General features: G+C 52.7%; 4 protein-coding genes across 4 annotated transcripts; 2 read left to right on the top strand and 2 right to left on the bottom strand.

The window, feature by feature from the left end:
- The first annotated feature begins 193 nt into the window (after positions 1 to 193).
- On the top strand, positions 194 to 3150 carry QBC33DRAFT_549866 (putative Zn(II)2Cys6 transcription factor). The gene is made up of 9 exons (XM_060429005.1): positions 194 to 430; positions 485 to 600; positions 669 to 934; positions 1022 to 1525; positions 1588 to 1777; positions 1833 to 1970; positions 2028 to 2500; positions 2564 to 2782; positions 2846 to 3150. The coding sequence occupies exons 1-9, from the start codon at positions 314 to 316 to the stop codon at positions 3049 to 3051; spliced, it is 2229 nt and encodes a 742-aa protein (XP_060279722.1). The 5' UTR covers positions 194 to 313; the 3' UTR covers positions 3052 to 3150.
- Positions 2846 to 4883, bottom strand: QBC33DRAFT_598399 (cytochrome P450). Its single transcript, XM_060431971.1, has 4 exons — positions 4615 to 4883; positions 4099 to 4538; positions 3533 to 4033; positions 2846 to 3459 (listed from the first exon to the last, which is right to left on the bottom strand). Exons 1-4 carry the CDS (start codon positions 4805 to 4807, stop codon positions 3139 to 3141), a joined length of 1455 nt encoding a protein of 484 aa, XP_060279721.1. The 5' UTR covers positions 4808 to 4883; the 3' UTR covers positions 2846 to 3138.
- A 480-nt stretch (positions 4884 to 5363) lies between these two features.
- On the top strand, positions 5364 to 7117 carry QBC33DRAFT_499428 (uncharacterized protein; the record flags this gene model as incomplete). Its single annotated transcript, XM_060425639.1, has 3 exons — positions 5364 to 6007; positions 6077 to 6123; positions 6195 to 7117. 3 exons carry the CDS (start codon positions 5364 to 5366, stop codon positions 7115 to 7117), a joined length of 1614 nt encoding a protein of 537 aa, XP_060279720.1.
- A 644-nt stretch (positions 7118 to 7761) lies between these two features.
- Positions 7762 to 9701, bottom strand: QBC33DRAFT_598387 (putative ferric reductase like transmembrane component; the record flags this gene model as incomplete). The annotated part of the gene is made up of 4 exons (XM_060431970.1): positions 7762 to 8147; positions 8255 to 9132; positions 9231 to 9415; positions 9519 to 9701. 4 exons carry the CDS (start codon positions 9699 to 9701, stop codon positions 7762 to 7764), a joined length of 1632 nt encoding a protein of 543 aa, XP_060279719.1.
- Positions 9702 to 10868: the final 1167 nt, after the last annotated feature.

Raw genomic sequence — 10868 nt, 5'->3', positions numbered from 1 at the left:
GCGGCGCGCCGCCCGCGGGCCGCGGCCCCGGCCCCGGCCCCGGCCCCCCCCCCCCGCCCGGCCGCCCCGCGCCCCCCCCCCCCCCCCCCCCCCCCCCCCCCCCCCCCCCCCCCCGACGCGGGCATGCATAGGAGAGCTAAAAAGTAGACTAGTTTACCCCAGTTTCTCCACATGTAGCGCAAAATACTGACGACCTCTCTTGCCTCAGCTGCAACAAAAGTTAATCACCTTCTCCCAAGGCCATCACTGTGATTCAGCGCGTGCTCATTGTTTAATCCTGTTCAATTTGTCCTTCGAGAGGAGCAGGAACAACATGTCTTCAACTCCGTCTCCGGGCGCCGCAGACGATGCGCGCTCAACAATCCAACAGGGTCGCAAAAGAAAGCGAATCTCGGTGGCCTGTCGATCGTGTCGGACGCGCAAATCCCGTGTACGCCCCGCTATTCCTCTAGTCATGTGAATTTGCTAACACCTATGCAAACAGTGTGATGGCGGCCAACCGTGTTCAACCTGCCAGGACATGGAGACGTCATGCCTGTATGATCAGCCCATCGGCCAGCCTGCCATGGCGGCCGGAATTGGTCCTGAGGTTGCTGATCTGTAAGTCCAGCTTCCTTCGTGCTTCTTGTCCGCGGTTCTCGATGAATGGGGTTCCTGATTTAATACAGACAGAGAGAAAATGTGCTTCTCGAACAGAGATTGCAGACATTGGAACTAAAGCTTCAATCCTTGGAACAAGAGGAGGGATCTGATAGACGACTACCCCGGAGAAGCGGATCCGTAGAGGCGCATACCGCTGCTCCTATTCCAACGCAAGGAGATCTGCAATGGAAAATCCCTAGGCGACTGGCTAGATCCTCGGATCAAGATGATGTGGTGGACGGAATGGGGTCTGTCGCCCTTAAAGATGGTGCAGATGAGGACGAGTATTTCGGTAGAGTCGGCCCCTCCAATCCCTCTGAATTATTGCGAACCCCTCTTCGAGCTCAACCTAACGACTTTTCTTCTCTTCAATGCAAAGGACCCTCATCAAATGTAGCTTTTCTGAGGTTCATTGTGCGTGCTGTTGGCCATCCGGTGAATCCAGAAGGCTACCTATCGCAGCCAGCCACAGACGTCCTCACAGAACTGAGCAATGATGGGTCCAGCGCATTCTTGAGAAGACCCGCCAATGCAGATAACTCAGGCGAGGGAAAGCAACGGAAAGTTGTGGAACCATTCTCTCTGCCGCCCCAAAGCGAGGCAGAACACCTGCTGCGGTTGTATTTCACGACCGTCAATCTGATGCTCCCCTGCATCCACGAAGACTCGTTCCGGGAGACGTACAGGAAGGCTCAGAGTGACGGGCTCCGAGCAGTGCGGAGACCATGGCTTGGTGTGCTCAATGTGGTGTTTGCCATCGCAACCAATGTCTTGACTCCAACATCACCGCCGCTGGAACGGGCCACACGATCGAGCATGTATTTCGATCGAGCCGTGGAGCTGGTGCGGCCAGACATGTTGGGACGACTTTCTCTAGAATTAGGTATGTCATGACGTTGCATGTTCGACGTGTTACTGTTTATGACTGACCATTGAAACCCCTAGTGCAACTATTCCTGCTTATGGAAATCTATCTCGAAGGGACAACATCCTCATCCCTAGCCTGGACATTCCATGGCCTCGCCGTCAAAGGAGCATACCAGCTGGGGCTTCAATTTATGGGGTCCAAGAACCACTCTTGCCTTGACCAGGAGATTCGGAGGAGAATATGGTACTGCTGTGTGATGAATGATCGGTAATAGCCCCCAATCATGCAAGCAAGAAACGGAAAGGCTGATGACGAGAGGCAGTTGGCTGAGCGTCACGTATGGCCGCCCTCCTCTGATTCCATTGTCGCTCGTGAGACCCGAAACAAGCCTGCACTTGGCATTTAGCAATGTCCCCCGTGGCATTACCATGTCGAGTCTGGCTTACTTCGATGCGACCATGTAGGTTACCGTTTTCGATTAATTACCTAAACATGGCATTAAACTGATGCATCAAAGGGCTATGACCCATATAATAGGAGAAGCCGTGGATCGGCTATACGACCAGAACCTGGGTCCCCGTTCGCTTGCCCCTATGAATGAGGCACTCGATCAGATCTCCCGATTACGCTGGAAACTGGCGCAATGGCAGGACAATCTCCCGGCATGTTTAAAGATCATCACTTCACAAGACACAGCCGATGATGTCCCTCCCACTCTCGAAACTACTCGATTTCGTGTCCTTCTATCTCTTCGCTTCTTGGGGACCAGAATCCTTGTCTTGCGGCCCGTCCTCAGCCAGTACCTCGACCTGCCTGGGACAACAACCTCGAATGGAGAACAATCCAAATGGCTCTGCAGTTCTGGGGCAGTTCTGCTGGCCGATTTAGTTCGCACATGCAGCGACATCCTTCATATCAGCAAGAATATCCTAACTGCTTCACGAAACGACCAAAATCTACTTGGGGCATGGTGGTTTTCCTGCTATTATAGTATGATAAGCCATCATCACAGCCACTCACATTACAATTCGTGATCTAGCTAACCGAGTACAGCATTCAACTCCTCGCTTGCAATTCTGGGAGTCCTTCTGATCAAACGAATCCCGTCGTTGTCAGCTGAGTTGTCAACCTTTTCTGTCGCAGAATTACGAGTTTTACTGGACACGGCCATGGACATCCTGCAAGGACTAGGTACAGGCAATAAGACCATCATGCGGTGTCGAGGGACCCTCGCCCGGCTTATCAACGAGTTTGATTCAAGCGGTACGCAAGGTACGCAACAACCACTAAACTACCCAACTGTATCCTCGACATGGCTGACAATTGCCGTGAAAGTTCATGGAGCTGGATTTACGCCTGCGTCATTCTCGTTATCCCCATCCAGTGCGTGGGCGTGGCAGCTCATGGAGCCGGGGTTGTTTGGTTCGGAGGTGTCATTGGGTCTTGCGCCTAGTCTGTCGGATGTTGCACATGCTTCGCAATTACCCAATGGCTTTGAAATGCATCATGGTGATCATATGTCCATATCAGGGAACCAATGACTGGGACTGGGAAACTAGACTGGCGTTTACGATTATCTTTGAACATATCATTTACACTAATAATACCCTCGCGACTGCGCCAGTTTGTCAGTCTGTGGCAAGTTCCATCCTAACCTCTACAGGATCCTTGATCTGGGCAGTGATAGCTTCCTGCATGCTGATGTTCTTCTTTAACACCTCTCTGGGGTTAAACCGTCGCACTAACATCGACAGCACAATCTTTTGTTCAATGAGTGACAGGTTCTGTCCAATACATTGTCGACTTCCTCGCGAGAATGGGTGAAAATAGGACATCAACTGTCGTTTCTGGTCATCGTCGACTAACCATCGCGAAGGGTTGAAACTTTCCGGAGACGGAAAGACAGTGTCGTTGTACAGGAAAAACAGGGGGGAAAGGCTGACGATTGTCTGTGGGCGATGTTAGCCATCAATTCGTTACCCATGAGAGAAGATAGCTACGGGAGATGTGAAAAGAACTCACTTTCGGTGGGAAATAATGACCCTTGAACGTCCATCCACCCTCTGGGACGGATCGTGGAAGTCGGACACGACTCGGGCAAGTGATCCGAAGGCCTTCCTTTACGCAGGCGTCGAGAAAAGGCAGAGCATCGAGATCCTGGATTGGGGGTCTGCTGTCAAGCGAGGGCATAACAGCCTGGACTTCCTCTTGGAGCCTTCGATATGCCACAGGGTCCTGCAGAAGACGATGCAGGGTGACCGCTAACGCCGCAGCCGTTGTGTCTGTCCCTGCCACAAACATCAAGATGGCTTCGGAGACGAGGTGCTCTTTTGTCAGCTTGGTGGATGTCTTCTCCGAGGACGAGATCATGTTTTGAAACATGGTCCAGGTACCCATCGTATGCATCTCGTCGAACGCCGCTTCGGCGGCCTGTCCCAACGCAAGGAAGCCATTGGGAACAGCACTTATATTGTAGTAAGTTGCCCATCGCAGAGCTTCTCGAAGGATCGGAAAATGTTGGAACTAATTATTGATTAGTTACACCATGTTAAACCTCGTGCTCCTCTCGCCAGAATAGAGGCACTTACAAAGGGGACTGTGCGAATAGATTTGTCAATGGCGTCGAAGACGGTCGACTCGAAGTCCTCCAGCTCCAGCGCACCGGTCGACTTTCCAAAGGCGAACTCGGAGATGGTGTCCAATGTCATGCAGCGGAAGGCGGGGAAGAGCGGGATTGTCCGGCCGTCCTTTACCCGCTGCGTAATGCGATCCATCAGACACGCTGCCTTGTCGTAGATTGACGCACAGTGCTGGACGATATTGGCCCGCGAGAAGGCATGGGACATGAGTTTCTTGTCATGTGCATGTTGTTGCCGGTCGCGCATGGTGAAGACATTGGGGGCTTGGTCTTCAAATGCGCGATAAAAGTACTCGGCTTTTTCGAACTTGGATGTTTGTGCGTAGATGACGCCAGATGCCTCTATATCATTGAATGAGACTTCTCCGGGTGAGATCCTCAATATTGGCCCTGGCATGTGTCAGTAGGTAGGTATATCGCAATTGTTCCTTGGGATGGGGAACAATCCCACAACCCTAAATCATACCGTATTTCTGGTGCAACTCGAGAATCTCAACATGAGGATTTCCCCTCATCTCCAGGGTAAGAAGCCACCATCGTGAGATCTTAGCAAGGAAAGGGCCCGGGATATTCCGTAGAGGGTGGACGAAGATATTGTATACGCAACGCCCAACAACCCAGAGAACCAAAGCCACGACCCCGTATGCAATGTAGGTCATGGTGAGACAGAGTATTGGTTGGTCGTTGATGAATAGAGAGAAAGAGCGCTGGCATCTTACCTTTTATTCTTTCCACGTTTACTTCTTTTCTTTTGTACTGCGACTGCCGCGCTTACTTCTTTCTCCGTGTCTTCCCCGCCCCGCCAAGCACACCGGGGCAGCGGGGCCCCGGGGCTCCCGCGTGTGCCACATCGAACACTAGGTAGGCCAATCCGGTTCGATTAGCGCGGATAGTCGTCAAACTTTCCCACTTTGTGATAGGTGGTAACACTGTCAGATTACATGTAGGTGAATCGGGGTAAGCTGCCAATACGGAGGTGGAGCCGAGTGTACGGTATTTCCCGCCGGGGATAGTTCCCCGGTACTCCCGAAGGGTAACGACAACACACCCTGTAGAGGATGGAGAAGTTGGGGATCTTCATCCAGGAAGGGAATGACACTTTAAGGACCAGTACTTTCCCAGACCTCGCGCAAAATATATAATATCAAACCCCCGTGCGTTTCCACAGCTCAACCAGGATTTTGTTTGCCGAACACCTAGGAGTTGTATCATACCATGTCTCCTCAGCCAGGCTCAGCGACCCCCGATGCCCGCGCATTGAGCCGGTTCTTCGAAGACGCCGCTCACATCCTCGGTGGGGCTAATGTCTCCCGTGACTATCGGCATGGGGCCTTAAAAGGTCCCCAAGGCGAGGACTCCTACGGCGACCCTTTCTCGACCAGTGCGAGCCACAAGCCTGGTGGGGCGGTTAGGCCTGGCAGTGTGGAAGACGTCCAGGAGATTGTCAAGCTCGCCAACACCCACAAATTGGCTCTGTGGACGGTTTCCCGAGGGAAGAATCTGGGGTACGGCGGATCGAACCCTGTCGTCAAAGGAACCGTCGTTCTCGACCTGCAGCGGATGAATAAGATCATTGAGGTGAATGAGGAATATGCGTATGCCATCGTTGAGCCTGGTGTCTCTTTCTTTGATCTTTACGAAGAGATCCAAAGGAGGGGACTCAATCTCTGGCCGTCCGTTCCAGCGATCGGATGGGGTTCCGTCTTGGGCAATACCCTTGACCGTGGCATCGGCTACACGCCGAATGGAGAACACTCGCAATCGCAGTGTGGCATGGAGGTTGTCTTGCCGAACGCAGATGTGCTCCGCACAGGTTCAGGCGCGATGAAGGACAACAAAGCCTTCCCGTTGTTTAAAGGGTAATTATGTCATCATCATCTGCACGTCCTTTCCCCTTGCAAAGTGCTCTCTCTAACGACATTGAATAGAGGGTTTGGACCGAGCCTCGACGGCCTTTTCTACCAATCCAATCTTGGTAAGGAGGCCTTCTCTAATTACCTGCTCTCCATTGGGTATATCACCTCATTGATTGCTGACACGAAACAGGCATTGTCACAAAACTCGGCATCCATATAACCCCGGCCCCAGAAGCATACGCCACAGTCGAGGTTAGCGTGCCCCGAGAGGAAGACCTAGTGCCGCTTGTAGGGACGCTTTCCGACCTGATGCGCCGCTCCATAATCATCAACTCTCCCTCCGTCGCCAACATATTTCGCATCGCGCTGACGTCTAGAGTCCCCGAAGTCCACGCCAAGCTAGCCGAGTACATGCAGATGGGCTCCTACGTGCCGTACAAGGTGCTGGAAGAGATCCGCGCCGAACAAAACTGGGGATTCTGGAAAGCGTACTTCGCCCTCTACGGCTCCGTGGAAATGCTTCCCGCGCTACGGAAAACCGTCGAGCGTGCCTTCTCTGGCATCCCTGGAGTCCAGATTGAGTGGCGCGAGTTCCCCGGGTCCCCAGGCCGCTCCATCAGCACCGCCGAGATCAAAGAGGAGGAAATCCCGCATAGCGGCATCCCGACCTTGGCGCCTCTGGGCATCGTGGATACTCGGGGGCAAAAAGGAGGCAGTCATATCTGCTTTTCGCCCATCATCCCTCCATCGGGCCGCGAGCTTTACAGCTGGTACTTGACTGCGAAGCAGCAAACCATCGATGCAAAGTTTGATTTCTTTGCCGACTTTCACATCTACCCACGATATGTGATTGGAATCCTGTTAGTGATTTACACGCCTGGAGAGGACAGCGCGGTCGACGGGCTGTACAGGAATCTGCTGCATGATGGCTCCAAGCAAGGGTACATGGAGTACCGCACGCATGTTAACTACATGGATGATGTGGCAGCAAAGCTGGACTTCAACCAGTCAGCATTTATGCGGTTTACAGGCTTACTGAAAAACACCTTGGACCCAAATGGGGTCTTGTCGCCAGGCAAGTCGGGTATTTGGAATTCGGCAGCTGCAGTTTAACCGATTTAATATAAGTTCCGATGGCTGAACCCCCGTTTATTCAGATCCATATTCAGGAAATCGGTTGACCTACTTACATAACTCACACGGAGAAAGAGACTAAAAGCGCAGTTTCTATCAGGACAGCGACGGCGACGGTGATAGTAACGACAATAGCAATAGTAATAGTAACGGTAACAGCAAGAGTGATGGTGGTCGACGTGACGGTCGTGGTGGTCTCGGGGAATGTCGTAGGCGCCGATGTGAGCGAAGACTTACATGCTTGTGACTTACACTGTCGAGATGACAGGCGATCCAAACTTGGACGCACACGCCGAAGACTGCGCGACCGGATTATAGTCCACATGCCCAACAACTTCCAGGTTGCTACAGGCACGGGTTGACGGTGCACAGCAGATTGTAGGGATTGATCTAAAGGCCCGGGGTCGGCATCTTGATGAATAAGAGCAATCGGGCAGAAGCCACATTTTCCAGTCTTCACATGATTCGTATGTAATTGGGCCTAGACTGAAACAGTTCTCCACACAGGTTCAAGAAAAAATCGAGATCCATCCTGCAACACAACAGTCAAAAGGCCACAAAAATATCCCCTTTGCAGATATGGGTATGTCTCCATCTTCGCTTTGCAGACTGATTCTAACGTCTCACCACCCAAACTGTTCGCAGTGTAACTCGACTCCAGGACCGTTCGGACGAATAGTCGCAGCCACTGATTTGCGTATGTCACGCATCAATCCGGCTGGCCCGGAGGTGACTACCAGCACCCTCTGCTCCGGCCGCGCACGATCAAGCGATGACTCGATCAATGCTTTGATATTAGGACGGCCAAAGTTCATGGCGGCCGACTCATGCGCGGACACCGTTGGGGCTGCTTTCTCGACATCGGAGAAGCTTGCCTGATGCTCAAGGCCCTTGCCCTTCGCAAAGTTGTCGGCAGTCTCGCGCGTGATGTGTAATGTGAGCGAAATCTTTGAAGCATGTTCGTGCGATCTGGTGGAATCTATATGATCCTGGTACCAGCTGAGGTGTGCTGGAGTGAAGGGTGCGTTTGTCAGCTGAGAAGACGACAATTACAAGAAACACGTCTAAGACCAGGAGACGCGATGGGGCAGAAAACGCGCCGAAAATAATACTTACTGCTCTCCCTTGCTGTCCAGGTAAACTCGACCTCCGTGGGGTGATCATGCCCCATCCTGCTGAGCAAACTGCCCAAGACGCCAAAGGCGAAGCTCGCCCCGCTTCCTCCGGCAATGATGACGACCCTGTCGAAGTGAAGGGGATCGGGGAACGTGCCGTACGGCCCGTCGAGGGAAGCGAGGACCTCGGCGCCCTCCTTCTGCAGCGCCAGCGCCCGCAAGTCTCTCGTGAAGCCATCACGCGAGTTGACGACAAACTCGACCCACGGCTCCGTGGCCACAATGCTAAATGGGTGCGTCTCGAACAGCCGGGCGCCAGGGATCCAAAGGAAGCAGTGCTGGCCGGGGACGGCCTGGCCAGGGGGCCTCCTTACTAGGACGCGCGTGCCGCCGTCCGAAAGGGGGTACAACTTGGCATAGTTCCCCCACGCGTTGTAGTTGAGCCGCAGTGCCCGGAGGACCCGGTCGGCTGCCCAAAGGGCGCCGGCCACGATGGTCATGATGGCGACGCCCTCGGCAATCTTGTGCTGGTGCAGTGCCGCGGTGACAATGATGATGATGAAAGAGGTGATGTGGCTCACGTAGAAGACCTCGTAGCGTGATCCCTTGAGGAGGAGCGGCATCGCGAACATGACGAGCATGCCGAAGCCCGCGACGATGCCGGAGACGTCCGAGGGGCGGCGGAGCATCTCGGGCCGGTTCAAGGTCATGAATTGGACCGCATACATTATGGCGTGCAGTGCCGTGAACAGGACCGTCGTGTAGCCAGCGGCCTGGTGGAGGATGTTGATCCTCTCATAGGAGTAGCCGACAAGGAAACCGAGTGGTGTGTTCTTGAGTGCAAGGAAAACTAACACACAGAGATTTCCAGATATCATCCTGCAAAAGGTAGGTGGGCTTGTTAGCACAAATTGTGTCCATGAGAGGGGGGTAACAACAATTTCTTGTCGTGGATGATCTTAGTGGCGAGCCCTTACCAGCCGAATCTGTTTGCCAAGGCTCCATAGCTGCCTGTATCGACATTCGTGAAGGAAACAGCGGCGTTGATTGCGGTGTAGGCCGCAATTGTCAAAGCATGACCAGATGAAGTGAACCCCGGAAGTGGCCTAAGTAGAACGCTGCGCACTGTTCTGCCAAGAGAGTTAGCCCGTGGACCACCTGGCTAATTTGTTCCGCTGCCAAACATACCTAGAAACGCACACAAACGGATAGGCTGTGGTCCGAAGTAGTGACTTCCCGCCAGATCGCGTCCCCCTCCGATACACGTGGCGGAGTATGTGAGCGAGGATGAAGATTGCCAGGATACCGCAAACCCCAGCGGCAAAGTACTTGACAGCCTTCTCGTTTTGATGGTGTCGAATGGCGAACGACGCGTGTTTAGCAGCCTCGGAATTCCCACCCCAAGTGCCAGCGGGGTGACCGCTGCCCTCTGGATGAGTTGAAGACATCTTCGTCCAATGATGCGACCTGACCAAACCCTCGTTACTGGTATCAAAAACAAAAAAAAAAAAATTGGGTGTCTAGAACCGCGTCACTTGTGTCACGGGAAGATGGGACAGACGCCACATATAAATAAGCCCAAAGGTAGAGAGGCATTGCTGTGCATGTGATTTCTATGTCGCGCCCATGGAAATATGCCGCGATTCAAAAATGCTGCATCGATATTCGATGGTATCGGTAGGTAATATCAGCACGGATGCTATAATTGATTGCATCTCCAATCATTGCCAAATGAGGCATCTGGGAGGAAGGTGAATAATGCGGTTGCAGGTACATTTCGGCACCTGTAGGAAGCAGCCCAGACATACATAGTAGTCCTCAAACCCGACCCAATAAGACTCTACAGGATTTTAAGGTTATTGGCGGGTTTACATCCTTGTTTCCCCAGACTTATTCTGCAACGTGCCACATGGAGTCCACACCAACGCCCAGTTCAATTTATTATGGGTATATACAAGGGGCCCGCGAGGGAAAATGGGCTTAGGTAGGCAAACAACTTTGTTTCACTTGTAGTCCTGAAAGCGACATGGATTAGAACGATGATACCATCTAGGCGATTTAGTCCATCCATTAGGTTGTTTGGCTGTCTTTGGAGAATTAATTCCATCGCTAAAACCTCCCACTGCACAGGATGCGGGTCCTGGCAAGAGGAGAGACACCGTCGATGATGCCTCAAAAGACAATTGCCCATTTCGAGAGACCGACCCTTGGAGTGAAAATGCAACTTACATACACAGCCAAACTTTACTTTGACTCCGCGTCGCACGAACGCATCCGCGTACATGGTGGGAAAGCATTCATGTGGATCACAAGCCCGCTGGTAATTGTTTCCTTGGTCGTTCTTCGGCTGATGTAGGTCACTTGCCTCGATGGTCTAGACCAGGCCAACGGCCCCACTTCCGCGGGCGATGAACCTGTTATGGATGCAATAATTAATTTGAAGCGATCTGATTGCGGGGGAATATATAGTTGCGTTATCGGTGGCTAATTCCATTGATTGACCGAGCCTCAAAATGTGGGCGGCATCGAACTCAGTCTAGAACATGCAAAGATCCAGTCACAATTTACCCACCACCCCTGGTATGCAAGTATGGAAGGTCATAAGGTAGTCAGTC

The sequence above is a fragment of the Phialemonium atrogriseum genome (assembly GCF_030411735.1).
Source record: "Phialemonium atrogriseum strain 8032-3 unplaced genomic scaffold QBC33scaffold_31, whole genome shotgun sequence".
Classification (NCBI taxonomy): domain Eukaryota; kingdom Fungi; phylum Ascomycota; class Sordariomycetes; order Cephalothecales; family Cephalothecaceae; genus Phialemonium; species Phialemonium atrogriseum.
This window is presented reverse-complemented; position numbering and strand designations above follow the sequence as displayed.

What these genes read in the sequence shown, in the direction of transcription:
- QBC33DRAFT_549866 (XM_060429005.1), top strand. Translation starts at nt 314, where the DNA reads ATGTCTTCAACTCCGTCTCCGGGCGCCGCAGACGATGCGCGCTCAACA. An exon ending in GGTCCTGAGGTTGCTGATCT is followed by an intron (nt 601 to 668) that starts GTAAGTCCAGCT and finishes GATTTAATACAG; the next exon opens with ACAGAGAGAAAATGTGCTTC. An exon ending in AGATGAGGACGAGTATTTCG is followed by an intron (nt 935 to 1,021) that starts GTAGAGTCGGCC and finishes TTCAATGCAAAG; the next exon opens with GACCCTCATCAAATGTAGCT.
- QBC33DRAFT_598399 (XM_060431971.1), bottom strand. Translation starts at nt 4,807, where the DNA reads ATGACCTACATTGCATACGGGGTCGTGGCTTTGGTTCTCTGGGTTGTT. An exon ending in CTATTCGCACAGTCCCCTTT is followed by an intron (nt 4,034 to 4,098) that starts GTAAGTGCCTCT and finishes ATCAATAATTAG; the next exon opens with TTCCAACATTTTCCGATCCT. An exon ending in GTCATTATTTCCCACCGAAA is followed by an intron (nt 3,460 to 3,532) that starts GTGAGTTCTTTT and finishes CATCGCCCACAG; the next exon opens with ACAATCGTCAGCCTTTCCCC.